The sequence below is a fragment of the Montipora foliosa genome, chromosome 3 (assembly GCF_036669935.1).
Source record: "Montipora foliosa isolate CH-2021 chromosome 3, ASM3666993v2, whole genome shotgun sequence".
In the NCBI taxonomy this organism is placed as follows: Eukaryota; Metazoa; Cnidaria; class Anthozoa; order Scleractinia; family Acroporidae; genus Montipora; species Montipora foliosa.
The window spans coordinates 14,032,726-14,057,851 of NC_090871.1; the positions used below are offsets into that span (position 1 = coordinate 14,032,726).

The following is a 25,126-nucleotide window of genomic DNA, read 5'->3' on the forward strand; positions in this document are numbered from 1 at the left end:
CGATTTGACTTGAAAACGACAACAAAAGATCTCAACACAACTGCTTTAAATTCGGGTAACCACTAAATTATATTCAAAAGGTTTTTGTTCAAAGAACTCTCAGTGTAAACAAACGAGTGATTTTTATTCAACTAGTGTCAGTCTCGAGAATCTGGCTGAGAAACAATACACAAAAACCTTGTTCAAATGAAGACTTCGGAGTTAAAAATAATGGTTGCTAATCATCTTGATACGACGAGACGTAAGCAACGCAAAATAATTGACTGTTCCTTAAAAAAACCAAGTCACTTAAGAAACCAAGAAAAATAAAGTTCCCTTAATTGTCTCGAATACAGAAGTTTTCTTTGCAGCTGACTAAAATAGGATCAGTTTTCTTTGGGGAGAAAACTTAAGCCTACGTCTGCACCCATCCGTTACTGAAGCATCCAGGAACTTCCACGCCAACGAAGAACTTACTGGAGTGCAAATATAAAGCCTTCCGTTCAGTACTGTTTATAAACAGAAACCAGCCTGGGAGTGTCTTATTAAAGCAAAGGATAATAGTGTAGGTGTCAATGAATATTTTAAAATGACGCTGTATTCGGTCATGCGAGAAGGCGAGATGATGACACTGAAATGTTCACGGCATGCCATACTCCTACGGGACAATTTACGCAAAATAGGAAATAAACTTACCAGATCGCGACTTTATTCTCAGAGTGAATGTCCCATTTTCCTCACTTTCCTCGTATTCCATGATTTAGTGTCCTGCAACGTCGTTGATTCGACAACAGCTGAATCTTCGGTAAAAATACTCGTGCTTCTTTCAATCAAACGTGGTAAGCTTAAGTTTTCTCGCTGGCTCTAAATGATCAACCACATCGAATAACAAGCATTCCAATCTGCAAAGGAATAAAACAGATTCATTATAGTTAGACTTTGGCGTGATATATACTCAGCACAGAATACACTTGCTGAATTATGAAGCAGATGAATCTTGGTCGAGAGAAATATAAAAAAGAACAGCTGATAAATCTGTGAAGAGGTTTATCGATCAAACCTAGCAGCAGAAGTTCCACAACCCGTGAATCAAACCGTTAACTCAAAGCTTTAAGGCTATCTCTGGGCTGATCGAACCAAGAATCGAACGGCGACAAGCTCACTTAAACCGATATTCCAAACACTAGGTGGAGTGGCCGTAAAGTCAAGCTCACCAGCAAAGAAGTATTTCCGAAATATTTGGTCATGCGGAGCGTGGCGTATTCAACGATCCGGAACGCGGCAAAACAAGTTGAACAATAGGGAATTGTGAAGGACCAATGAGAAAACAAGAATGTCGTGAATCTGGAGTCACCAAATCCATTTCGAGAGCAAGAAACATAACCCTCAAAGAAAACATAAATCGTGGTGAAGATTCTACAACAGATAAAAGAGTTCGGTCTGACTCAAGAATTATTTTAATAAGCTCTCTACAGTGACTCAGAACTAGAGACGATCAAAATAAAAAAATAAAAACCGAATCAGGTCACTTTATCATTTGACAGAAATTACTACTTTCAGGTCATCACAAAAAGATGTTTGAGGAGGGTTATGGATTAATATTACGTGTAAAAACTTTGTTTTGGTCTTAATATTGTACATTCTCATAGAGGAATATCACCAAATGAGATGATAAAATTAGATTTCTGCATTTAAACGAAAACGCAAAACAATTCCGAAGACAGAGTAAAGCCTCAATTGATGTAACGCAAAACACTTCCGAAGACAGAGTAAAGCCTCAATTGATGTAACAAAAAAAATTAATCCAAAATAAAATCTTAACTAATGACAGCTTTTCTGCAATGTAGTTCTTTCTTCGGTTTATAACCACGACATATTAGTCGGAAAAAAAGAAACAATAGATTATGTGGGGTGCTTTTAATGATATTAGCTCCGAAATAATTAAGCCCGAAAGATGTCATTAACACCTTCGATATTTTATGTCCTCAATCTTTCTGCTGCCTCTGGAGAATACAGCTTTGATTAAAGAAGGACTTTATTGTACTCACGAAATCTGTTCGTCAACTTTAGCTGTCTGTTATTTTTCATACTTTGCCAGTCAATTTTATTGCGATAAGTCCCCCATTCAATAAACGCTCCTCTTTCCAGGTAAGATTTTGTAGTTTAAAACTCGTTAATTAAACTGGGTCTAAACGCAGAGTGTGCCACTTTTTCCAAGGTTGGATCAATGCCTGTTCCTTCTTGTTCATCATGGTTTCAGTCTGGGGATACGTTCTTTCACATCTGACCTCATTCAATTTTTTTTCATTCAGACCGACCTCAGCGGCTTGCGTGCTAAACAACTGGCAAGTCGCGTGATGAGATTATTCAGAGAATAAAATATATCATGACTATTATATACAGGTCATGAAATCGGCATTAGTTTACTTTGAAACAAAACAAAGGCTACTCAGTTTCGTGTGCAAGCGTTGGGCCGCAGTGAGGAAAAATCGAGGGAGGAGTTCATGCCTTACTGTGCGAGAAGACAAATTGTAATTGACGAAAGAAATTCAGATATAGCCCAGAGAGAACGATTTTGAATCTGGAATGCAATTAATTAGCCTACATGTAACTGAAGTTGCTAGTCTATTGCGCTAGAAACGTAACCCCCAAGAAGCAGTTTTTTTATCCCTTATCCTTTGACCGCATGCCATTCGACTCGACGACTTGAAACCTTTACATTTTTTTCACCCAAGTGATGAGAGATCACAGCAGACTGCACCTTATCACCTTTTCCACGGAAGCTTTATGCCTTTCGTAGCAGTCCTCCCAGCTATGAGCACGATGTCTTAAGTTTGCCAACTTATCTTGAAAACTGCTTGATAAAAATCCAACGGTCACTGTGGAAAGTTGCACGCGCACGATCGTCTGAATGTCACGCGGCTTAAAACAAAAACATAATCTCCGGAATTTTCGGGTTATGTTATTGTTAAACTTTAATGGTTTGAATTCAGCAGTATCATTCCTTGATGAAGTAAGATTGTTGGGATGAGTTACGCCGCTCTCTGGTGGCTCAAATTCCATTACATTTTGTCAAGAGGACTGCCGCTCCACTTTGGGCGAAAGTCATCTTGACACTGACAGTCTACACACGACTTAATACTGAAAATCGCGATCTCGACCCCAGAGCTCTTGACTGAGGGAGAGAAGAGCTCTGAGGAACCCTGAAGCAAGGTGTCTTCTCATTGGTTTTCGTGAAGAAAAATCAAAATCGTCTCTAATTGGTGCGTTCATGTTAGCACTAGGAGTGAGCAGGCGCCGTAAGACTCAAATCGCCAATTTTAATTTAGGCTATGAGAACCCTACGGCGCATGTTCTCCTACATGGAGTTTCCCAGAGCCTTGGGTCGATCCGAGGTTCTGGTGACGAGAATGTGAAAATCGTCGATCTTCATTCCCGATGCGCATGCTCATTATGTGAATCGTACTCGCGCTTTGGTACTTGAGGCACCACATGCAAGCACCTATCAGTCGCCCTACTTTAACCGAATTGTTAAACTCTGGAACTACATGTGTAAACTGTTGCCGCCTTCAAATTTCTCCACTCCGGAATCCTTCAAGAACTCTCATCTTATGCACTTACTTAGGACCTCTTTTGATGCCGACTACTCCTGTACCTGGACCATGATCAGAACCTGCTCCTGCCATCGGTAGCTATTGTATTCCTTTTTTTAAGTAATCTCCTTTTTATTCATTTATTAATTTATTTATTTACTTTGTAATATAGGGAAGTGCCTCGCATGGGACCTTGCGTCCCGTTCGCCCGGGGGGGGGGGGGGGGACTTCCATATGAAACAGACGGAGATACTCGTCGTCTCGCTTAGGGGTTTAAATTTTGGATTTTTGGTCTCGCTTACGGTGTTCGGGGCAAAGCGCCGATATTTTAAGCCACCAAGGTCTCGTTTAGGGTTCCGCGAAGAAACACAGAATTACGCGAAGAGAAACAGAAGTCAAATTTTCTTTTTAACTTGTGTTTAGGAGTCAAAATTTGCTTAAGCCACGCCCAGATTGGTCTCCTTTAGGGGTCACAAAAAGCTTGAGCCACGCCCAAATGGTCTCCTTTAGGGGTTAAATTCAAAATTTCCGACGAGCATCCCCGTCTGTTCCATATGGGAGTCCCCCACCCCGGGCCCGTTCGCACCCTTTCAAAAAGTCCTACCCAATGGTTCCACACATGGGGTTCTTTCTGGTCTACCAAAGATTCACAAAACTGGGTGTCCCTTTCGTCCGATTGTTTCTTCCACGAACACCTACAACTACAACCTTTCCTCTTACCTTAAAAGCGTCCTCCAACCTATCTCCACAAACTGTTATTCAGTTAAAGAATTCTTCATTTTTGCAGAATGCCGCCAAAGAGTACACTCACGGCGAATTCGTGTGTTCCTTTGATGTCAGTTCACTATTTCCCACTGGATGAAACTATTCAAATTTGCCTTGATAAGCTGTATGCCGTCGCAAATCCACCAAGATTACTGTAGTATTATACAGAGAGCACAGACGTAATTCTCTTCAATTGGTCTTTATTTGGCCTTCGATGATCAAATGCAACTAACAGAGTATTCGATTGCTTAGATTACAAAGTAGTCGATAGAGTGATTGACGTTGCTAATTAACGGTTAACGGATATCAGATCATGACAATTACCCCGATTGGTCCAAAAGAATTTACTCTTGTTTGCAACAAAGAAGAGTCATTTTGTTTTTGATGGTCAATGCTATGACAAGATTGATGGCGTCGCAATGGACTCTCCACTTGGTCCTGTTTTGGCGAACATTTTCATGTGTGATTTTGAAAAAAAATGGGTGATGAAGAACATTTGGTTCCGGTGTGTGGACGATACCTTTACTCTTTTCAAGAACAAAAATGACACTTTACTTCGAGTTTTTTACATTACCTGAATGGGAGACACAACAACATTAAATTCACAATTGAGTTTAAACAAAACAATGAAATTCCATTCCTTGATATCCTTATGAAACGCAATCATGACAACTCCTTCTCAACATCAATCTATCGAGAGAAGACATTCACCGGTCTTTATACCAAATGGGACTCTTTTACTCCGCCTAAATACAAAATAAACCTAGTCCGCACTAGCTTTGGCTTATCGCTGCATTAGAATTTGTTCGTCACCCCAATTGTTACAGTTTACCGTAGATGACCTGAAGAGGATTTTGTTACTCAATGGCTACCCTATGGGGACTGTTAAATATCATATGAATGATGTCATTGAGAAACATCAAAATAAAGCCGAAAGATCTTGTACAAACAGTCAGGAAAGAAGAAGTTCTTATCGTTCTACTTTTCTTAGGTCATCACAGCAAACACCTCAAAAAACAGCTGAGGTCTTGTATAAACAAATTCTATGGTATTTTCAACCTGAAAATAGGTTTTCAGAACACCCGAAGAATCAAGTCTTTTTTCCTTTACAAAGATAAACTAGCTCCTTCCTTCAGGTCAAAAGTAGTGTACAGAGCAAACTGCTGGGATTGCAATGATTTCTATATAGGGAAAACAATAAACCTTCCTTACTGGCAACCTTTATGCCCAGCTGGATGACTGCCTCAAGTTAGTATACAGAACTGGTATTATTCTGACAAATCACGCGTGTCTAGAAATGCACATATGATACTCCCAATTTTGACATCCAACTTACACGAAGGGTCCCGTTAAGTCTAAGGTCTCTAAGCATTTGATACCTATTTCTAGCAATGAGGTAAGGGTTAGTGGCACGTTTTCGTGAGCGTAAATGCAGCCGTTAATCTTTACAAGAGGATCGGAGTTTAGAGGGTACTTTGAGACGTCAACTGTCTGTATTCGCAGATGCGAGTGATGTTGAAACTGGGGAGAAGGGCAAGGCGTACACTTCGTGACGCTTATCAAAATCGTCGTGCATCTAATCACGTGCATTCCTGGACATTCCTGAACAAATCGAAACAAAATATCCTTGGTTTTCACGTGAGGTCTTAAGGTATGTTTCCCCGTACCCACGTAGTTATCCCAAACTATGCGTAGAGTTCTATCCTATATTTTTCTTTCGGTAAAAAAATACACAAACTTCAACTGAAAAAAGCATTAAAAGTAAGGTGAACACACCAGAACAAAAACCCAATCTCGACCCCAGGGCGCTAGCTCTTCTCTTGACTGAGGGAGAGAAGAGCTCTGAGGAACCCGAAAACAAAATGTCTTCTCATTGGTTTGCGTGACGAACAATCAAGAGCGTCTGTAATTGGTGCATTCATGTTAGCACGAGGAGTGATCAGCACCGTAAGGTTCAAATAGCCAATTTTTGGCTATTAGAACCCTACGCCGTGCCGCATGTTCTCGTATATAGAGTTTGCCAGAGCCTTGGTTCGATCCGAGGCTCTGGTGACGAAAATGAACACCAACTCGGAGTGACCAACACGCATGCGCACAGCCATTTCACACGGTTAATTTGCAGCCATGGACAGCCGGTTTCGGCCTTGCCAGGCCTTATCAGCATGGCATAGCCAACTTACTTAACTTAACCAGGAGAAATGGTTGTGCGCATGCATGATGTGCTGACCACACCGGGTTCGCCCAGTATGTATGGGTTATTGACCAAGCGTGAGGTCAAGATGAGTGGATATTGGCCAAGTTCTTTTTTTGCTTGTTTATGGACCGAGACGAAGTCGAGGTCCATAAACACGCAAAAAAAGAACGAGGCCAATATCCAGTCATCTTGACCGAACAATCTTGGTCAATAAAGGATTTATTATATGACGTAAAACACCAAAAAATGATCTTTGATCTTGCGGGACCAAGCGAGAAATCCCGAGCGGGCAGTATAGCTCCATCTTGCCCGCTCGGGTAGCCAATCACAACGCGGGATTTGGTTCGTCTTGCCTCCCACATAGCTACTCTTATAATCATATGGAGTTTTCACTTTGTTCTTAATTAATTTTAACGCTAATTATATGAAAAAAAAAAAAAAACCGACAAATTAGCTTACTATGTTTTGGATATATATGGGTTATTGACCAAGCGTGAGGTCAAGATGGCTGGTTATTGGCCAAGTTCTTTCTTTGCGTGTTTGTGGACCGAGACGAAGTCGAGGTCCATAAGCGCGCAAAAAGAGAACAAGGCCAATATCCACCCATCTTGACCGAACAAACTTGGTCAATAAAGGATTTATTACATGGGATAAAACACCAAAAATATGATCTTTGATCTTGCGGGACCAAGCGAGAAATCCCGAGCGGGTATAGTATAGCTCCATTTTGTCCGCTTGGGTAGCCATTCAGAGCGCAGGATTTAGTTCATCTTGCCCGCTCACGGAGCTAGTCATATAATAACTTTACTTATAACCGGTCTGTAGATTTCCTCAAATTCATATTAATTACCGACTTTGTCACTATTACATACAATTATAGATAGAAAATAGCAGCATACATGTTTGTTTAACAACGAAGAAATAAGAAACTAGACAAGAACTTACAGAGCCTGTCATGGACTCTTTAGAAAGTGAATCAGCATACTTGCAATATGAAATTGGTAACCTATGGCACCCTTAAATTTGTTTTTAGCTCCCTTAATTAACAAATACTCACTCATATACTCCTCTCTTGCCAAACGCAGACAGCTTTTATGCCGTGATTTGCAAAAAGCTTCAAATTAATTGCTCTAGTCCACACGACATCATCTTATGTTTATCAGTTTTAAATTTAGTGACACAAATGACAGTGAAGACAAATATGTAAATCTATTCATTGAAGTATCTTTATTTACTTATTCACAAAAAAGCAGTGTCTGAATAACTCAACATGATTTATTCTGCTTATTGCTGCGTCGCGGGCATATGAAGGAATGTGGGAGTTGATTCTCGGACAAAATTTTAGCGCAGTCAGTAAAATTATACTATTCGTAACAAATCCGTCGTGACAGCAAATGAAAATCAAAGGAAAAATCGAGCGTTCGTGATTTGCACGCCTCAGAAGTGTTCGCGGGTCACCGGCGTTTGAACTGTGTGGGTTTATTATAGTCAGATATGGCAAAAAATATACTCTTTTTTCCTTTGCCTGGGGCCAATTGTCTCTCTTTTTTTTTATTTCCACCGGTAAAACGCTGAGGCATTCTAAAAAAATATATACAACTGACATTGAAGCGCAGCATGAAGAAGCTCATGCCCATTTCTTTTAATTAGTATGTAGTTTTTTTCGCATGCACTAAAAAGAGAAAAAACACAACGTAACTTGAGGTTTTGTTGCCAAGGTAAGCAAGCAATAATTAACCTTTGCTCAACGTTAACTCAACCTTAACTCAATGTTCGCCTACATTGCATAATCTTCACAAGATGGAATTATCCCGAAATACTGACGATTGCGCAATTAAAGTCATATTTGAAGTGACGTTTTCGTTGGCTTGACCGCCTTAATGGCTGTAAAACAAACGCCCTACTTTTAAGAATCTCTGACCACAAAGTGCCACGCAAGTAGTGTTGCATAATACTTCACAGGCAATCTACTGCTAACAATTTCCGTTGAATGTAATAGCCATAAAAAATAGTTCAAAATATATCGTTAACTGTACCTTTTTGCATTATTGACATTTTCGACACTAATAGCAACAGCTCCCGTTGGTGGGCATGTACGAGCAGTTTTTTTAGCACTTAGAACAACGCCACGAGGGGCAATGGGGTAGAACAGGAAACGCTCGCCTAAAGGTTTTGAAATGCCTGTAATTAAATATGGTAAAATGTGCGGTGACTACCTTGATAATTCTTCTTCAACGAAGGAGTGTTTCATCAACGAAGTTTAAGGACGGTGCCTACGCATATGTTCTGCGCATCTCGAGATACTCGGATTTCCTATGGGTGATGCTTACTAATACAGGGATATTTTTGCGCGGTTCAAAACTATGCGGAGAAAGCACAACTTAGAAAGTGCTCTTGGTATCTAAAAAGAAAATTGGGGGTAACCATTCATTTTCCAGAGATTATTAAGCTTCAATTTGCAAAAGAACGCCATACATTTCTTTGTATTTCAAAGCTTTTTACAAATATTGTTGATTAATTATCTTCGAAAAATGCGTGGTTACCCGCAATTTTCTTTTTGGATTTCAATAACACTTGTTAAGATCTGCTTTTCCCGCATATTCAGTAAACCGCGCAAAAATACCTTTGAATTAGTAGGCACCGTCCTTAAATCAGCTATTACTGTAGTGACAGAATCAATGGATTTCGGAAACCTGTTCCCCTATCGTAATTTTTCCACAAGACGAGATTAGTTGCTCCCTGAACACTATAATGAGTTAGGAAAGACTACTTTGACAACCACAGGAACCAATGACGACTTATGGGCAAATATGCGCAGCCATATTTAAACGCGGGCGGGGAAAAGGTGAGTGAAAAATCTAAGAGTGGGGAAAAAAAACGAAATCACTGACAAGTTCCTCCTCACTTTCGACATGAGGTATATAAGCTGTCGTTCCCGGCCGAGGATTGGAAAGCTGTCTCAGATCTGAGTGGCACCCCTCTTGTTGCAATGTTTAGGGCGTTGGATTCGGAGTATTTACGAGCGACATCGCACACTAGAGGTAGCCAGCATCGATCGCGTGCAGGGTGAAACTTCCGTTTTGTGAGAATTAACTCGGGAAACTCCTTTTATTTTTGCTTATTTCTTGCCTGTTAGCTACAGCGGGTATTGAGAAACGTTTTGATCAGGCAGGAAGAACTGAGCTGGAAGGAACCTCTCGTTTCCCGTTTTACGCCTACGCGATGATAAATCTCTCAGTTGTTAATTGACTCGTAAGCTAACTCCAAATGTGATTCAATCTGATTGGCCTAGAATATATTCTGGAGGTACTTAAGAGATGAACCTGTTGAAACTGTCACTGCATAAATGACAGATTAAAAGCAAACGCAGAAACGGTTTATTTTCAAGGCTACCAAATGCAAAAGAAAAGTGATGACTTAAGAAGCAGCGAAATAACACTGGCATAAAAACAATATTTTACAGCTTTGTGCACATATTGGCCTCAGGGTGAAAGCATAAGTTTCTTTCGACTGTCACGTGTACTGCATGCCTGACCAAACTTCTCCTAACAAACATTAACTCGGTCTAACTACGTAGCACTGAGTCGGAAAACGCGTTTCACATGTCTCTTCTCCAAGGGGCTCCGTACAGATTTTAAATTCTTAGTTTTCAGTTTTAAGACCCGTTAGCGTGAAACAAATCTATGGGTGACGCAAGCCATCATTCCATCTTCCACCCGGCCTTCTTCAAAAGTAAACGCTTGTCTTTTTTCTTTGAATATTTTCCCTAAGGAAAGGTGATAATTGCAACTTCATAGTGAAAAGGGAACGAGGCCGAGGTTGGAGCTAATTGCTGTTTGTCTTTGGTGGAGAGGAAGTTGTATGGCAAGGACCATACTAACACAACATTTTTAATATAATTACCTGAAACGGTCATTACGAGAGCACATGCATAAATCACTAACGCCATTGCATCAGAGGAATATACCATGTATGCCTTACGGGCACTATACATAAATTAACATATTTATTAACAATGCCGCGAGTCTTTCTATGATTACGCCAAGGCTATGGGGAACCCTCATGAATCGCTCCAAATACACCAAAAAGGAAAAAAGATGACACTTTAGCTTATTGTGACTTTTAATCAAAAGATTTCACAAGTCTCGCACTTTCATAACAGACACATGTTGTAGATTTAGACCTACTTCGTAAAGCGTACATTTACCCACAGAGACCGCCCACTCAAAACAAGAAATACAACACCAAAATACAGGCAAAGTCTGTAAGATGTACCTTAGGAATAGTAAACAATAACTTTTATGTGGTACTTTATCATTAACTCATTTTTAATAATAACAAGTTCAATTTGTTACTTTCCCCGTTACGGCCCATCTCCATATAAATACACACATTTCTTAACCCACAGTCGTGTTTTGGGTTTGGGATGTCTGTAGATCGATCGCTCAGAGAGCTTGATCCAGGCGAAAAGGTCTTCAGATCCTCACTTTAATTTATTTTATAAACTAATTTGATGAAAAAATAGAAGTGACACTTTGGAGGCTTCATATTTAATTACACAGAATTAAACCTACTGCAAAAATATAACTATGTTTGTCCAAGGATAGTAGGCGGTGACGATCTCGAATTAAACGAAAATCAATATTCAGCGAGGGTCGACCCCTTAACTTTCCAAGAGAAAGGGACTATCATTTTTAGACTAACAAGACACGCTTTTGAATTTCAACTCTTTTAAAGAAAGCGATATACACCACAACAATTAAACCCAGCCGTTTTCAAACTTGTGCTTCGACCTAAATACTGGAAATCAGCAATTTGGTCTGCTCTGAAAAGCTGTTCAGTGTGGCTCTATTCTCCCGGTTTTCCATCCATTATATATCACACTCTTTCAAATGTGTGCTAATACTGCAAAGAATCGGAATATTCGATCATGCAATCGCCTGGAAGTGTCCAACGTTGTAAGAAGTGTTATCGCTTCGTGACGTCACGTAAAAACCAATTTTCCTTCGGCATCTTTGCGCAGGCGCTAATTTGGAGTACTATCCGCAGGCCAACAAAGCCCTGTTCCCAGGCAGTTTTCTTCAAGATTGTTGTGTGCTCACAAGTGTGTCTTACATGACGAAAGTAACGTTTATCTTACCAAAGGTTCCACTTATTCATATGTTTTAAATCTCCGGATCCAGTGTTATTTTTTTGGTTATCCTGAGCTTTCTCTGTTATCCTGGAGACTTTCTTCTTTTTTAAAGTTAAAGTTAAGTTCTATCTCTTTTTCTTCGATAAATTTTACTCTCGTAATTTTAAACTAGTTTTTTTCCTCTGTCTAAAATGAATGTTTTTTTCAATCGGCGCAGCTGGAGCACAATACTTCCACTCCTTCTCGGGCGAAACCCTCGTTGGCCAATGAACGTTGACAGCGGCTACAGTTGAAACACTCTTTGTGGAAATTGGAGTCGTCCAGAGTAAAGTATTCCCCTCCAATGATAGGCTTCAAACAAAGCTCACACTGCTTGGCAAGATATCTTCCGTAACACTCAATGCAGTAACGTAGGCCACCATGAACCGAAAAAGCTCGCGCCGCCAAGGATTCGTGGCAGCTGTAACAACTGAAACACTCCTTGTGCCAAGTTTGCTCGTTGTACAGGACGCCACCTTCAGACAACGGCTCACCGCACTCGGCGCAGCGTTTGGCGTGCTGATTCTGGTAGCAATCGGGGCAGTAAAACTCACCGTCTTTTGGAACGAAGCCGCTTGTTCCTATAGCTTCATGGCAGATGGCACATTTGAAGCACTCTTCATGCCAATAGGCTCCATTGTATTCGAGGCGAGCGCTCCCTGATTCGATGGCATAATGGCATCCTTCGCACATCTTTTGAAAGTTATTGATATAGCAGTCATTGCACAGGACTTGGTCCTTGTAGAAGGTGAACTTTCCATCCGAGCGCAAAGGTTTGCGGCACAAATCACACATGAAGCACATTTCGTGCCAATGCCGATCGTCTGCAGTAGACACGTCCTTGCAGTCGGGTCCAATCTTGCCGTGACAGAGATCACATTCGTTTGCAAATCTGATAAACAAAATGCATGAGTGAGCAAATGTAATTCGATAGCACGTGAAAAGTTAGTGGTGCCGCAGTCCAGTCACAAAAATCTTTCATCTTGAAAACTTGTCCTCCTAATCCGTCACTGAAAGAGTAGAACTGCATTGAACATAGTCGGCGATGAATCATTGTTTCACGAATTGTAAGTCGGAAAGCTATATGCTGTTTCAGTTTCAACACGATTTTACGGAAAACCTTTTCTAGGAACTTGTTTTGTCCCAAGATTGAACGAACAGCCTATGCATTTACATTTTCGGACCTGTGAGGGCGATCTTAGACGAGAAAATCTTATGCGATGACTTGTCAGGCCTGAATGCGTTAAATGATCACTAAAGACAAATTGACAATTTAATGTGGTTAAACTGAAACGAAAGGGCACCAGTGGACAACAGCAATCAACGATGCAAGCTGTAAACTGTTTGACATAGAGTATGACTTCTAATTTACAGCGTTTGCATCAGTGGAAGTGAGATTCGCTGTGATTGGCAGTTTTAACTTCGAACGCTTAGGAAGGCAACAAAGGCCGATTTTTGGTTGAGAGAATAGTCTTTAAGCAAACAGTTTAACTTTCAGCTGCCGCGTAGAGCCTACAAACTCAACCTTCTTTGGGTTGCATGTGGTGCACATCTGTTAGCAGCCGAATTTTTCTTAATTTTTACTATTTAACTTTACTATCAGCTTTGTCACACAAAACTGAACCAGAACTTCGTAGGCCTCCAAAAACACTGGGAAATAATATCAAGATTGAGATTATGAGAGGGTCTCAATGGCGTTAAGCTTGTGGCGTGAAAAGTCCAAAAAATTAACCGTGTGTCGTGAAAAAGGGAAAAAATCAACCATGTGTCGTGAAATATTTTTGTCAAGATAACCGTGTTGTTTGGAGCTTTTCCTAAGCTCTGAACAAGTTTTTGTTGTAAAAATTAAGAGTGCACCGCGAAATCGCGAAATTTTTAACCGTGCACCGTGTTTGCTACACCCCCATTGAGACCCTCTTAAGGCGCATGCTCAAACGTACCTGCGATCAAAGCAGTCTGAGCACACTGGCTTTTCGTCTTTGACGATAAACTGCTTGCCGGTGATACTGACGTCGCACTCATTGCAGCGAAAGTGTCCTAAGTGCCAGCTTTTGTTCATCGCAATCGTGTATTCTCCAGTGAATATCAGCTGCGACGAAACACGAAGGTTAAGAAAGAGAAAGATGGGAATTGGAACGGTGACGTAATTATTCGGTTATTTCACGTCGTTGTCACGACGAAAATATCACAGAAATGTCTCTGAATGAGAAACGCACGTGCGAGGCGTGCAGATCCACTTTTAGGGACCTTAAGCACGCGCGTTTTTGAGACGCAGACGGCAACCGGAAGAGAACATGACAGGACGGTGGTGTCTCCCATATTTTTATCCTAATCATCTCTAATGGAGAAAAGATACTTGTAAATCTGGTTGTGTCAAGACAGGTAAAGCAGCTCACTTCCGGTTGCCATCCGCGTCTCAAAAACGAGCGTGCTTAAGCTCCCTATTAAGCCCCGTGCAAACGATCGCAACATTAGGGAGTTTAAGCCCGCGCATTTTTGAGACAAGGACGGCAACTGGAAGAGAACATTTCGCTCGCCAGGACAGTGGTGTCTCCCAGATTTTTATACTAATCATCTCTAATGGAGAAAAGCTACTGAGTAAATGTGGTTGTGTGAACAGCTCACTTCCGGTTGCCGTCCGCGTCTCAAAAACGCGTGTGCTTAAGCTCACTGCTGTTGGCCAACAACTCCCAACGTTGTTGCGTGTTACCTGTTGCGTCCGTTTACACTCCCAGTTGCATGTTGTTTGCGTGTTGATGGGAGTTGTGGCACGAAGATTTAATAACGTTTCGGCTGTTCAGCCTTCTTCAGATAAACGTTAAAAACTAAAAACTATTTACAATGGCTGTGCCAAAAAGAGATACAACACTCAGGGTCCTAAAATAACTGAAGAGAAAGTGCTTGCTTGTAATTACATCCGCAAATGGTTAGACTTTCAAGTCTTCTCGGATAAGGACTATAAACCGTAGGCCCCTTCTCATAAATATCTTCCATGTTCATTAGTTCCCTGTGGGGCGTTAAAGAACCCACACACTATTCGAGAAGAGTAGGGGATGAAGTTCCCGGTGTTGTGGCTGTGTGGCTGTCCTCTGTGAGTATATGGGTGGGTGGGTATAGCAGGTACACATCAGCTAGCTGCCAAAACTTCAACCAGCTCAAACAAATAAACAACAAACAAACAAACAAGCAAAATAACAATAGGATAAAAGCAAAATAACAATAGGATAAAAGTAAGTGACAAAAGTCATGTGGTAACACATTCCCCGCAAAAGGCCATAACACAGTCCCAAAGGGCCCTGCTTTGGGACTGTGTTGCTGCTATTAAACAAGTTTCTTCCATTTTTGATAAATCGCAAAATTTCAGTCCAATGTTTGCCGTAAATGGGATGTTAAGTCCCTCTAATTTTAGACTGATTTTACCGCCAAACCAGACCTTCCCCACCCTCAGTACCCTTGGGGGTGAGTATTGTGACTGATAATTTTAAAAAGTCGTGTCAACTCAACTTGGCCTCTGAAAAGGGATTTGTCATGATGCATCTGACTACTAGTACTGGACCCTGACGCCCCTTTTGCTTTAATTCACGAATTTTACCTCATCACATCCAAAGCATCGTTGTCTTGACAACTCCGCGTGATGTCTTCCGCAGTAAATCTTGTTACCGTACTTGTAATAAGAAAGATCTACCAATAATTCAAAGCAGGTGGAGCAGCAGAAGCAGGCTGCATGATAACAAGCTTCATCGTTATCCTCAAACTCGGCCGCAACCACCACATCTCCTTTCGGAATGGTTTTGAAGCAAGACTGGCAAGTCTGGAAAAAAACAGACAATTGATGGAGAACTTGGTAAAAACGTTTCATACATAGAGGATATTACATGGCCCCGCGAGGAAACCAATTTTATCTTCGAGCGCTGATGGTATCTCTTACGACTGAGCGCAGCGCCGGAACGAGTGAGAGATACTATCAGCACGAAACACTATGTAATGTTCCGTTTATTATATAGATACTGATGAAATGTCCAGATTGTTGAACAACTTGATTTAATCATAACAGTTGTCATCAACCACTGAAAGACGCATGTTGTGTAACATGAAGTAGATATGAAAGTGCTGATGAAAAACAAATCATGATAATGTCAAATTGAGTCGTAAAAATGTTAATGTAGTAGAGAAGAATTACCTTACAACCCAAAAGTATTTCACAATGAAGGGGAAAGCTAGCATTTTATTGGCTAATCCTGTTAGTTTTCATGACGACACCTCTATCCTCACATTAACAAATGGATTCCATGTTGCTGTACGTCTTTTCAGGAATAGATCACAGATGACGTCAAAATGTGGTAAGAACAAAAAAGTGGCACACGAGGCGATAGCGGAGTGAAACAGAAAAATTTGGTTTATTAAACGAGTTAATAAAGATGAATTAAGCACCATAAGAATTGTCAGCTTAGGTTTCGAGATTAACTTGACCATCAATTAGTGTCTTGCCTCAACAAAAGGCGCTGATAATTTACAAGCTACTGAGACTGCACGTGTTGCCTGTACTTATGTTTTAAATTAGCTACAGTTTTGGACAAAAACAGTTAAAAATGAACAGAGGGCAAATAACCCTGTCGTATTTCAATATCGCTTTTGAGGGAGGGGGTGCCCTTTCCAAGTTCCCTGAGGGGTTCCCGATTGACGACTGAGTAAAATCGTCTGGCGATGCATAGAAACACTGATGTCTACGGGAGCCGCTTATTGGAGGAAGATCGGAAACAGGGACCTTTCAGTTTTTGAGTGTACATTGGCATAGTTCAATCTTTCGCGCCCTGAGGGTTCCCCCATTGAGGAGTAAAATCATCCGGTGTTGGACAGAGTAAAATCTATAGCTGCCGTCCTTTGGAGAGAAATGCTTTTAAGTTTTAATCTTCTGTGTTGTTCAATAAGAAGAGCGCGCATGTAGGAGCATAAACATATCCAACTTTGCGATTAAATACTCTCTTCAGTATTGTCACATAATCTACATTGGGAAAACAAACTGTGTAGCGAATAAGGTCCATTAACGTGGCCCCTCGTCAAAGTAAAAGAAAAAAAACCTGTGAAATGCACTGATAACGTAAAGGAAGAAAGGTGAATAAAACTTGTAACAATTTCAACCTAACATCAACCCGAGCTAACGAAACGAAGACAAACTTTCGTAGTTGTTTTATACCAAGGTTAACCCATTACCTTTGATTCTGGGTTTTACAAGGAGGCTGTTGTTGTTTATTGACCAAAAGACAAATTTCGTGACGTTCTCGGAAAAAAAAGGAACTTTATTTAAGTGTCTAGTCGTTCTAGCGCCGGAGCGCTAATTGGGGACACTGTAAACTGAAGGTTTCTTCGAAAGAAGTACACGTAAGTATTTTAAATGCCATTCGTATCGCATATAAGCCGTTAAGTAATGTAAAGTATTTGAAATACCGATGGTATCTAAATTGATGAATTGGTAGACTGATAACCCTCTTGACAGGTTTTAATAAAACCGTCTTAAAATTAAGAGGATTGGTTACACAAACCGCCTTAAAATCTTTGTTTTCTTGCGGATCGTCAGAAGAAATGGGATTAACTTAATTGCATGAAATGATAATGAAAGATACTACAAGAAATACAAAAGATACCAGCACGCAGGTTTATAAGGAGAGATGACGTGTCATTTGGGTGCATTCGGGTCAAAATTGACGGGCACAGATGACTCTTTATACGTTAACGCCATAAAATAAACGCTTGTGTCACATCTTTTGATTATCGAAAACGTTGAGAATGAAAGTACCGTAATCTGTTTGACAGGCCATCCATCCAATGGAAAGCAAGAGATGAGAACATGGTGCGCGAATGACAGCCAGATTCTGTCAATTTTTCCTTATTACGCACGGTGGCACGGCAAGCATGCTTCAACCTTCAATCTTGGACAAAATAGGTGGGAAATTTGTACCCCCCTCCCTCTCAAATCAAGGATGGGAAAATGGCGCGTTTTGGCTTTTGCGCGGCTTCATCCTTGATTTGGGGGGATGGGGGTTTGCAGTTCCATTTTATTCTGTCCAAGATTGTTGCTTCAACCTTGGCCCGGAAACGCAGGCCACCTAAATATTTTGGTCCTCTGTATAATCGATACCAGTTTTGGGATCCTATTGACACGAGGGTGGGATTTCAGTCATGTGACAAATTAAAGTTAACAAGTAATCACATAATCGAGAACATTTTTACTGAAAATGGTGAAAGGAAAGACTACCATCACCGGCCGGCTCACGTCTCCGGGAGGGACGGAAGTTGCCGTTTTCTCTGCTCGGCGCTCGATCGATCAAATGCCCTACGAGACATATTTTAAGCCTCAATCATCCTCTCAGGGATCACGAACCCCACAAGGACCCGTCGGAATACCTTCGGGATTTAGCTCTCCCGCTTCATTTCTAATACTGTACCTCTCTTCTTCCTAACGGGACCTTAACCTTTCCTGTCCCGCGGGCTTTGTCTTCGCCGTTCCAGAACTGTACGAACGCTTCTCTCTGAGGCTCTGGGATGTTGGCGAAATGCAGTGGTGCTTTGTCTTGAGGTGGGTTCTGATACAAGCGCTGTGTGAGGTAATATGCTTCGCCAGGGGTATCGGGGATGGGTACTTTATCGTCCGGTAGAGACCTCATGTAAGCGTCCACCTAAAAAAGAAAAGGCAAAGAGAGAGAGAGAGGAAGGTCATTTCCCAGAAGCAGGTCAAAATGCGACGGTTTTTGTGATGGCAGTTACTTTGGCTTTCATATGAATGGAAGCTAACTTCTATAACAAAGATTTCGCCCTCAAATTCGCTTCGAAAAAGAAGATGAAATGTGCATAGTAATGACGGCGGAAACGATATCGTGTCCATTGAAAAGGTTGTTTTCCTGCTCTGGAAGCATAAGCTGATCCAAAAAAGGGTAAAGACCACACCCCTTCGTTTGCCATATAAAGTGCAGTGCTTCTGACAAGCATTGTGTGGGAAAAACTGGAAGATCATTGAGGTTGCGCTTACAAGAAGATAAGACGCGTCCCTCTTCAGCCGTTTAGGAATATTGTAAGATTTTGAAACATGACATCACAATACGAGACGTCAGAGCTTTAACATCAGAGGATCACATGGACAAAGACCGGGTTGAAGAAGCAAGGAAGCACTTAAGTCCAACACTTAACAGGGATGGGGGTACAATGTAGTCCCTTACCTATTATACCAGCATTTTTTGGCATCAATTGGTTAAATAAGCATCATTTTTACATTCTTTCTGTAAAAAGAATTGCTAGCATTGTTTGGCATTTTGCACAACTTTGATCTAGATTTCAGCATTCCAAAGATTTTGAATGCTAAATTTTAGAATTCAAAAGCATTGTGATGATTTGCTTTTGTGTTTGAGAGAACGAGTTCTGTAACTAAAGTATGAACTGAGTACCTCTGAACTGACTGGAAAGAAGTGTGATCCTATCTGGTCAGCGGTTAACTTTTAGAAAGCCGTTCAAGCGCTTGCTCAAACAAGATGGCGTCGGCAGTGCGCTTGTACCACGCCATGTTCTCGAAACTTGGGTTCCTACTTCAGGTACCGGAGCACAGATTACGTAAAACGAAAGAAACAAAAGGCAGAAAATAAAGCAACTCCAAATAAAGACTAATCCCAAGTGACCAAACATACGATGCTTTCCGGTACATGCAGATAGACACGAAAGTTGCAGCACATAGAAGGAAATTCTGACGGAGCAACGAGCAACGAGCAACAGGATTGTGCTCTTGTTGACTACCTCCAGCCCAGTGTCATGTCACAGTACAACAAGCGCTGACTTTTTATAAACAAACAATTAAACACCTTTCGCTTTCAGTATTCAGTTGATGATCAGTACAAATGATGCCTGAGTTTCTGGGTTATGCTTGAAATAAAACAAAGCAATTTCGAAAACCAAAGTAGCATTATTTTGCGAATCGAACATAATTTGAGCAATATGGGGGCGTAAAACAAGAATTGTTAGGAGCATAAAATGCCAGTTTTAATGGCATAATCGGGAAACCCTTAGGTGGGGGGCTGGACCTACCTCCTGTTCACGGTGCACTAAAATGTTCCTGTGGTTTACAATCACGTGACTGGTAACGAAATCAGCCAGTCGGCTGATCAAGACGTTGTGACAACGTCGAAATATTTCTGGTTAAATACTGATTCCTCTGAGGTCTGAAATTTTTTTGGACCACTTATTCCGTCTCTTGGGACTGTAAGCGTTTTTGAAAACTGCAGAAACAATTTCCTTTTACCTGTCCTATTGTTAATCCCAACGGAGACCAAATGTAATCAGATGCAATTGACGATGGGGGAGGAGGAGGAGGAGAAGAAGATGGTAACACATCATTATCCACAGGAGTGGTCTGAGAAGTAGTAACCCTCACAGCCGTAAACTCGTTGTAGCTTGAATTCAGAGGGGGAGGAGATGGTAGGGCATCCTTGTTATTTATGTTCTTGTTGATGTTTAGACCTCGTACTTTAAACTCGACCCCATCCAAATCGACCTCGACCGACACGTCGTGGTTCTCTCGAGGGCACTTGCAGTTCGCACATACCTTCCTGTTGAATAAAAGAGGAACCAAATATATTGGTACGGCTTAAGTAATGTAAAATTGAGAATGCATGCGAAATCTCACAAAAACATTCACTTATTTCTTTATTTCACAACCACTCTTTGCAAAATTAGCAATCAATCGATTGAGTATGCGCCCCGCGTTTAAAGGAACGATTAAATTTATTTGCTTTTACCACTTTCTAGCGCTCTAAGCACCGTACGTTGTGGGGGTCTTATGGTGGGCCTTACAATGTCCTTTTCGCATTTACAGGATCCCACGGTACAGAAAGACTCACCAGGACAACATTGGGAAGTTCATGTCCCGTGCAAAACAATGTAAAAAGCCTAGCCATTGTTCAATTGTTTCGTGAAAGCAGTTTTTAAGCTGTATAAGTAAATAAGCTATGCACAAGACACCGCGCTGAAAGTTTTCGAAAGACCTACAACACTTTGCGCAATTAGTGACAATTTGTAAGTGGCTGGACTCTTTAATTTTCATTTGTAAATACTCCAAATTCACTTTAACTTAATTTTATTTGTTTTCTTTCACACAAATAATTGTAATCCGATAGCAAAAATAAACAAAGGCTGTTATTGTTACGTCAACTTCTTCCCGAACGTCGTCCGCCTTTAGTTTGTCTGCCTACTCTTCCATCGCAGGAGAGCACAGCATTTCATTCTTTCTTCCACCACCACCCTACCGGTCTTTATACACCCATGTATGGGCAAGACACCGTCGGCAAAGGCCTCTCTTTTGCAGCCTGAGCGTGATTCCGAAGCGCCTATTGCGGTTTCGAAGCCACACCGTTTTCAGTACTATCAACAAAATGGCCACTTTAAGATGGGAAAGTTTAAAATCGTGGCAATTTTGCAGCGAAAACCCGCTCTAAGAACACACTGACCGAAATTGCTGGTACTTTATCAGCGGAATTTGAAGTCACTCGAAAAATTGTCAAAAACAGCACTCGACCCACTAAAAAATCGATCGTAAATAGTATCTATATTGCCTGTTTTGGAACGGAAGCGGAAGTGTTTCCGCGTCACTGACACATTTTCAGAATAGCTTCACGAAGTCCGGCGTCTCTCAACACGAACGCAAAAGAGCAGAGGAAAAAAAGGCACTTCCAATCTCAAACGATAGTGTCTTAAAACGGATGTCTCCCGAGAGATGGTCATGCTTTGTGGTCGCTTAACCATATACGTCTAAGTAATCCTACCCATTGAGGAACAAAAGAGCATTTGACCCCGGCCAAAAAAGGACTCTATTTTGAGGAATCATTAGATACCATTTCACTTGACAATTGTCATCATGAGTTTATTTTTAAAATCACACCAAGAAAGCTTAAAACAATTGTATTTGAACTAAAAATAATTGGGCGCTATGAATATGAGGTCCGTTTTAAACGTCGCATTTTACATGTGCCGAATCGAATGCAAATGGAAAAAATCTATTGTTTTTGCTCATTTGCATTAGATTCGGCACGTGTAAAATGCGACGTTTAAAACAGGCCTAAAAGAGGTGATGAACCGAAAAATTTTAACATTCTAGACTTTTTGTAATAATTTCCGTCATCAAAAGTGAGCGTATATGCAATAACAAACTGCACATTAGAAGAAAGACTCAATTATTGTCATTAGTGAAAGGTGAAACTTTAAAATATTCGATCAAAACATGCAAAATTAGATACTACCCCATTCAAAGCTGTAAACTCAATTCCATAACTGAATGTTGCCTTGGCCGAAAGGGCAGGCATTTTGTGGCGTTTTGGTTTCTTCACTGTTTCATCCACACGCGGAAAAGTCAAAATACTGTGGAGGCAAACGGCATTGCAAACTGCAACACAAAAGAAGCACTGCCCATGATCTTATTTCTGTGTGGCAACGCTTTTTAAACACCTTAAAACACAGTTTATACAGACAACCCGAACTCCTCTTTATATTGAAAGAAATATAAAAGATTTCACGGTTTCAAAAGAGCTTCCTAATCCCCCCTCTTTCAGATTTTCCTGGCAAATAGAAATAGCTTTTTCAATGCTTCATTTTAAAGACCAAGCATTAGCTCATAATACTTCAATATTAGTTTGACAGCGGTCTTATCAATTTGGAGTGCAGTCATCCTTAATTAAAACAGAAACGACCCGCCAGCGGATATCGAAGGGGATACGAAATGCTGTTGTTAATTAACTAAAAACACACAGCTGTCGTATTAAAAAGAAAAAGAATAATGCATTCAAACAAGTGTCTGCTTCGATTTTCACTAAATTATGAGACACTGACTTGGGAGAAATGATATATTCAGACTACGAATGAAATAGCGACACCTGAGTTACATAAATAAAATTTGAATCTTTGTTGCGTTAAAAGTCACAATGAAAAATCGAAAGTCTATTGTTTGTGATTTGAAGAAGAAAAGAACGCTTCAGTAATCCTCTGAAGAAGTTGAAACGGGTTTCACAACCAAGAAACAAGAAAAATTATAATAAAAAAGGAGACGTTTGGTTTTTGTCGCACCAACAAAAGAAGGTTTAAACCGCCACTTGGCAGAAAGAAAATCCTTTTGAAGATTTGAAATTACAATATTTTGATAAAGAGGTCAGTCTCGTTTCGTGGTAGCAGATGAAAGCTTCGTGTGTGCTGTCGTGTGTTGCTTCATGAACATTTCGTTGCGTGTCGAAAATGCTGAGACCAAAAGTAGTCTAAGGATGTAAACTTCGAGTCCCTCAGTTGCGATAGAAGCGAAAAACAATTTTGTTTTCCGGCCAAACACAACTCTGCAAGATATGTTGTACAAACTCTTTCTTGAATTTGTAGTCTTTGTACAATAGAAATAAGACAGCCTGATTTTATTTTGTCTTGATCCAGTAAAAATCAGGAAGTCTTCCTAGCCTCACAAAATCATGGATCCTTTTGACATTTCTTCGTAACCTTTATACATGTAAACGAGAAATATGAAGGTTCGATATTCCAGCGTTGATTAGTCGATCGCGAAATTTCACTAAACTTACCTTATGCTCGGTCTCGGCGGCTTTTTCGGAGGAATTCTCTTCTGGTGTCGAGATATTATTTCCATGTTGCCTTTAGTTCGTTATAAGAGATTTTCAGGCGATCGAAACGTTGAAATCCAACGATGAATTGTACAGCCGGTGGGCTGAACAGACGGACAAATCAACCCTGACTCCGAATTAAAGTTAATTAATCATTCATGCGAGAAAACTGAAAGTTTTTAAAATGCCCCAAGGCTTTTCCATATAAATGACATCTGCATCTTCAGTGTCAAATCCACTACGCGGGCACTGTCATATCGTGAGGTATTAAGCGAGTAACGTTCATTCACGGACGAGCAAGATAGCGCGCCGACAAATGTTCACAATTGATAATGGTTGGTTCGCTGAAGTGGCGCAAACCTCTAATCCCAAACCCATTGTGCCAGAAACGTCTGAATTTAACCGGAAAATTTAAAGGACGCAAGTATTTGCTTGAATGTAAAGTTCATCACCTTCGTTACTCCTGGATCCTGGATGGGAAGTGAGAAAACTCGACAGAGTTTCAAAGATCTCACAATCATGACACAGAGACAGAATTTGGAGTTCAAACAACTGATTAGAGGTATCCATTACATTACCTGTGGGTTCGTGAGCAAAGCGAACTAAAGTGACATTGCCGAGTGGTTTGTAAACCTAATATGGAGTCGAAAAAATAAACAAGTCTTGATGCACTCGAGTTTTTGCTAACTTACCGCCAAACGTGTAAACTGAATCCAGGGCACTTTTCCCCGCATTTAAGACAAGGCTTTCCCTCGTCAAGATTTTGAAGTAAAATTCCCTGACAGAAGATAACAGAGGCGAGTTAGCATAAGACAGACATTACAGATTAATTAAGCTCTGCCGTCCTCTCAAGCCATCCATCGTGCTTTCAATATTTCAAGTCAAGCGAAAGCACGTAACGAATCTCACCTTTTTCGACGCAGATGATCGCTCGGAGTTCATTTTTATTTCGTCGTTGCCCAGTATCCTTTGAAAACTGTCCATGTTTTTCCCAGCGTGTGACTTGCCTTGTCGCACGCTCATCGTTGCGCGTAGCAAGTCAAGGGAAGCGAAGCGCGATGAATTCACGAAATCAAATCCCTTGACACTTCTCCAACTCACTGCACAATGGCCAGGTCAGGGTTGTGCGTCGAGACGGTATCAAATTTTACGCGCGCGCGGGTCGCCGGCGGACGCGCGCGAATCCGGATCTGGGCGTTCGATACGTGACCGATTGGAGCATCGCGCACAATCTACCGGAAATGCTTGGAGCTGATAACAAATTCAACTGTGGCAACCGCTGCGAGGTCAGCGAAAGATGATGTTCTTCTTTCCTGGTTAAAAATACCCAAGCAAAAATGCATTACATGTAACGCGAACGAATCGGTTACCGACTGAGCATAGAATGTACAAAATGCCAAGATGCAACTTATTGTAACATTTTTTGAAATTTCTGAGAGGTACTAAACCATTGGGCGTTGGTTGATTCTTGGGAAGGAATTTTTACGATAAGATCCTAATCCGGAAACTGAACAGAGCTTTTTATTTAATCCTGCTTTGTCACCTTCGGTCCGAATTCCTCTGTTACTTAATTCTCAATTATTAGCTGATTTCAGAAGAAATGTTTTTAAGTTAGATACTGTAGAGGAACTGATTTTGCTTATATCAACCAATCAGATGAATGATTTAGGAATGTAAATGATTTTCTTTTACACTGATAAATAACTGTTTCATATTGCATATCGAACAGAGGGAAGAATTGTCACACAAAGAAATGGATGGTTGACTTTTCATGGCATTTTCACGGGAGAAATAT

At 40.8% G+C, this 25,126-nt stretch overlaps 2 protein-coding genes across 8 annotated transcripts in view; both read right to left on the minus strand.

Moving 5' to 3' along the window:
• LOC137996836 (dystrophin-like) overlaps positions 1–7,663 on the minus strand; it is a 97,624-nt gene extending 89,961 nt beyond the window's left edge. For 4 of the 6 annotated variants that reach the window (XM_068842437.1, XM_068842435.1, XM_068842433.1 and 1 more), the window contains exons 1-2: positions 1,040–1,239; positions 676–881 (exon numbers count right to left, since the gene is read on the minus strand). In XM_068842437.1, coding sequence (XP_068698538.1) covers positions 676–736 — 61 coding nt within the window. In that variant the 5' untranslated portion in view covers positions 737–881; positions 1,040–1,239. Of the gene's footprint in view, positions 1–675; positions 882–1,039; positions 1,254–7,588 lie in introns of those variants that run through there. The other 2 variants (XM_068842434.1, XM_068842438.1) reach the window with 2 other exon arrangements.
• A 2,968-nt stretch (positions 7,664–10,631) lies between these two features.
• Positions 10,632–24,641, minus strand: LOC137996840 (testin-like). 2 transcript variants are annotated; one of them, XM_068842447.1, is made up of 7 exons: positions 24,241–24,641; positions 24,024–24,109; positions 19,986–20,292; positions 18,148–18,378; positions 15,297–15,515; positions 13,645–13,793; positions 10,632–12,596 (listed from the first exon to the last, which is right to left on the minus strand). In XM_068842447.1, exons 1-7 carry the CDS (start codon positions 24,352–24,354, stop codon positions 11,870–11,872), a joined length of 1,833 nt encoding a protein of 610 aa, XP_068698548.1. In that variant the 5' UTR covers positions 24,355–24,641; the 3' UTR covers positions 10,632–11,869. The 2 variants fall into 2 exon arrangements, with proteins under 2 accessions (XP_068698548.1, XP_068698549.1); XM_068842448.1 differs by lacking the exons at positions 24,024–24,109; positions 24,241–24,641 and adding an exon at positions 23,293–23,990.
• Between the last annotated feature and the right edge of the window lie 485 nt (positions 24,642–25,126).

Bases quoted from the DNA above. Each gene is read 5' to 3' on its own strand.
- LOC137996840 (XM_068842447.1), bottom strand. From the start codon at position 24,354: ATGAGCGTGCGACAAGGCAAGTCACACGCTGGGAAAAACATGGACAGT. The intron at 24,110-24,240 runs GTGAGATTCGTT...ATCTTCTGTCAG, and splicing joins GATCATCTGCGTCGAAAAAG to GGAATTTTACTTCAAAATCT. The intron at 12,597-13,644 runs GTACGTTTGAGC...TTTGTTTATCAG, and splicing joins TCAGACTGCTTTGATCGCAG to ATTTGCAAACGAATGTGATC.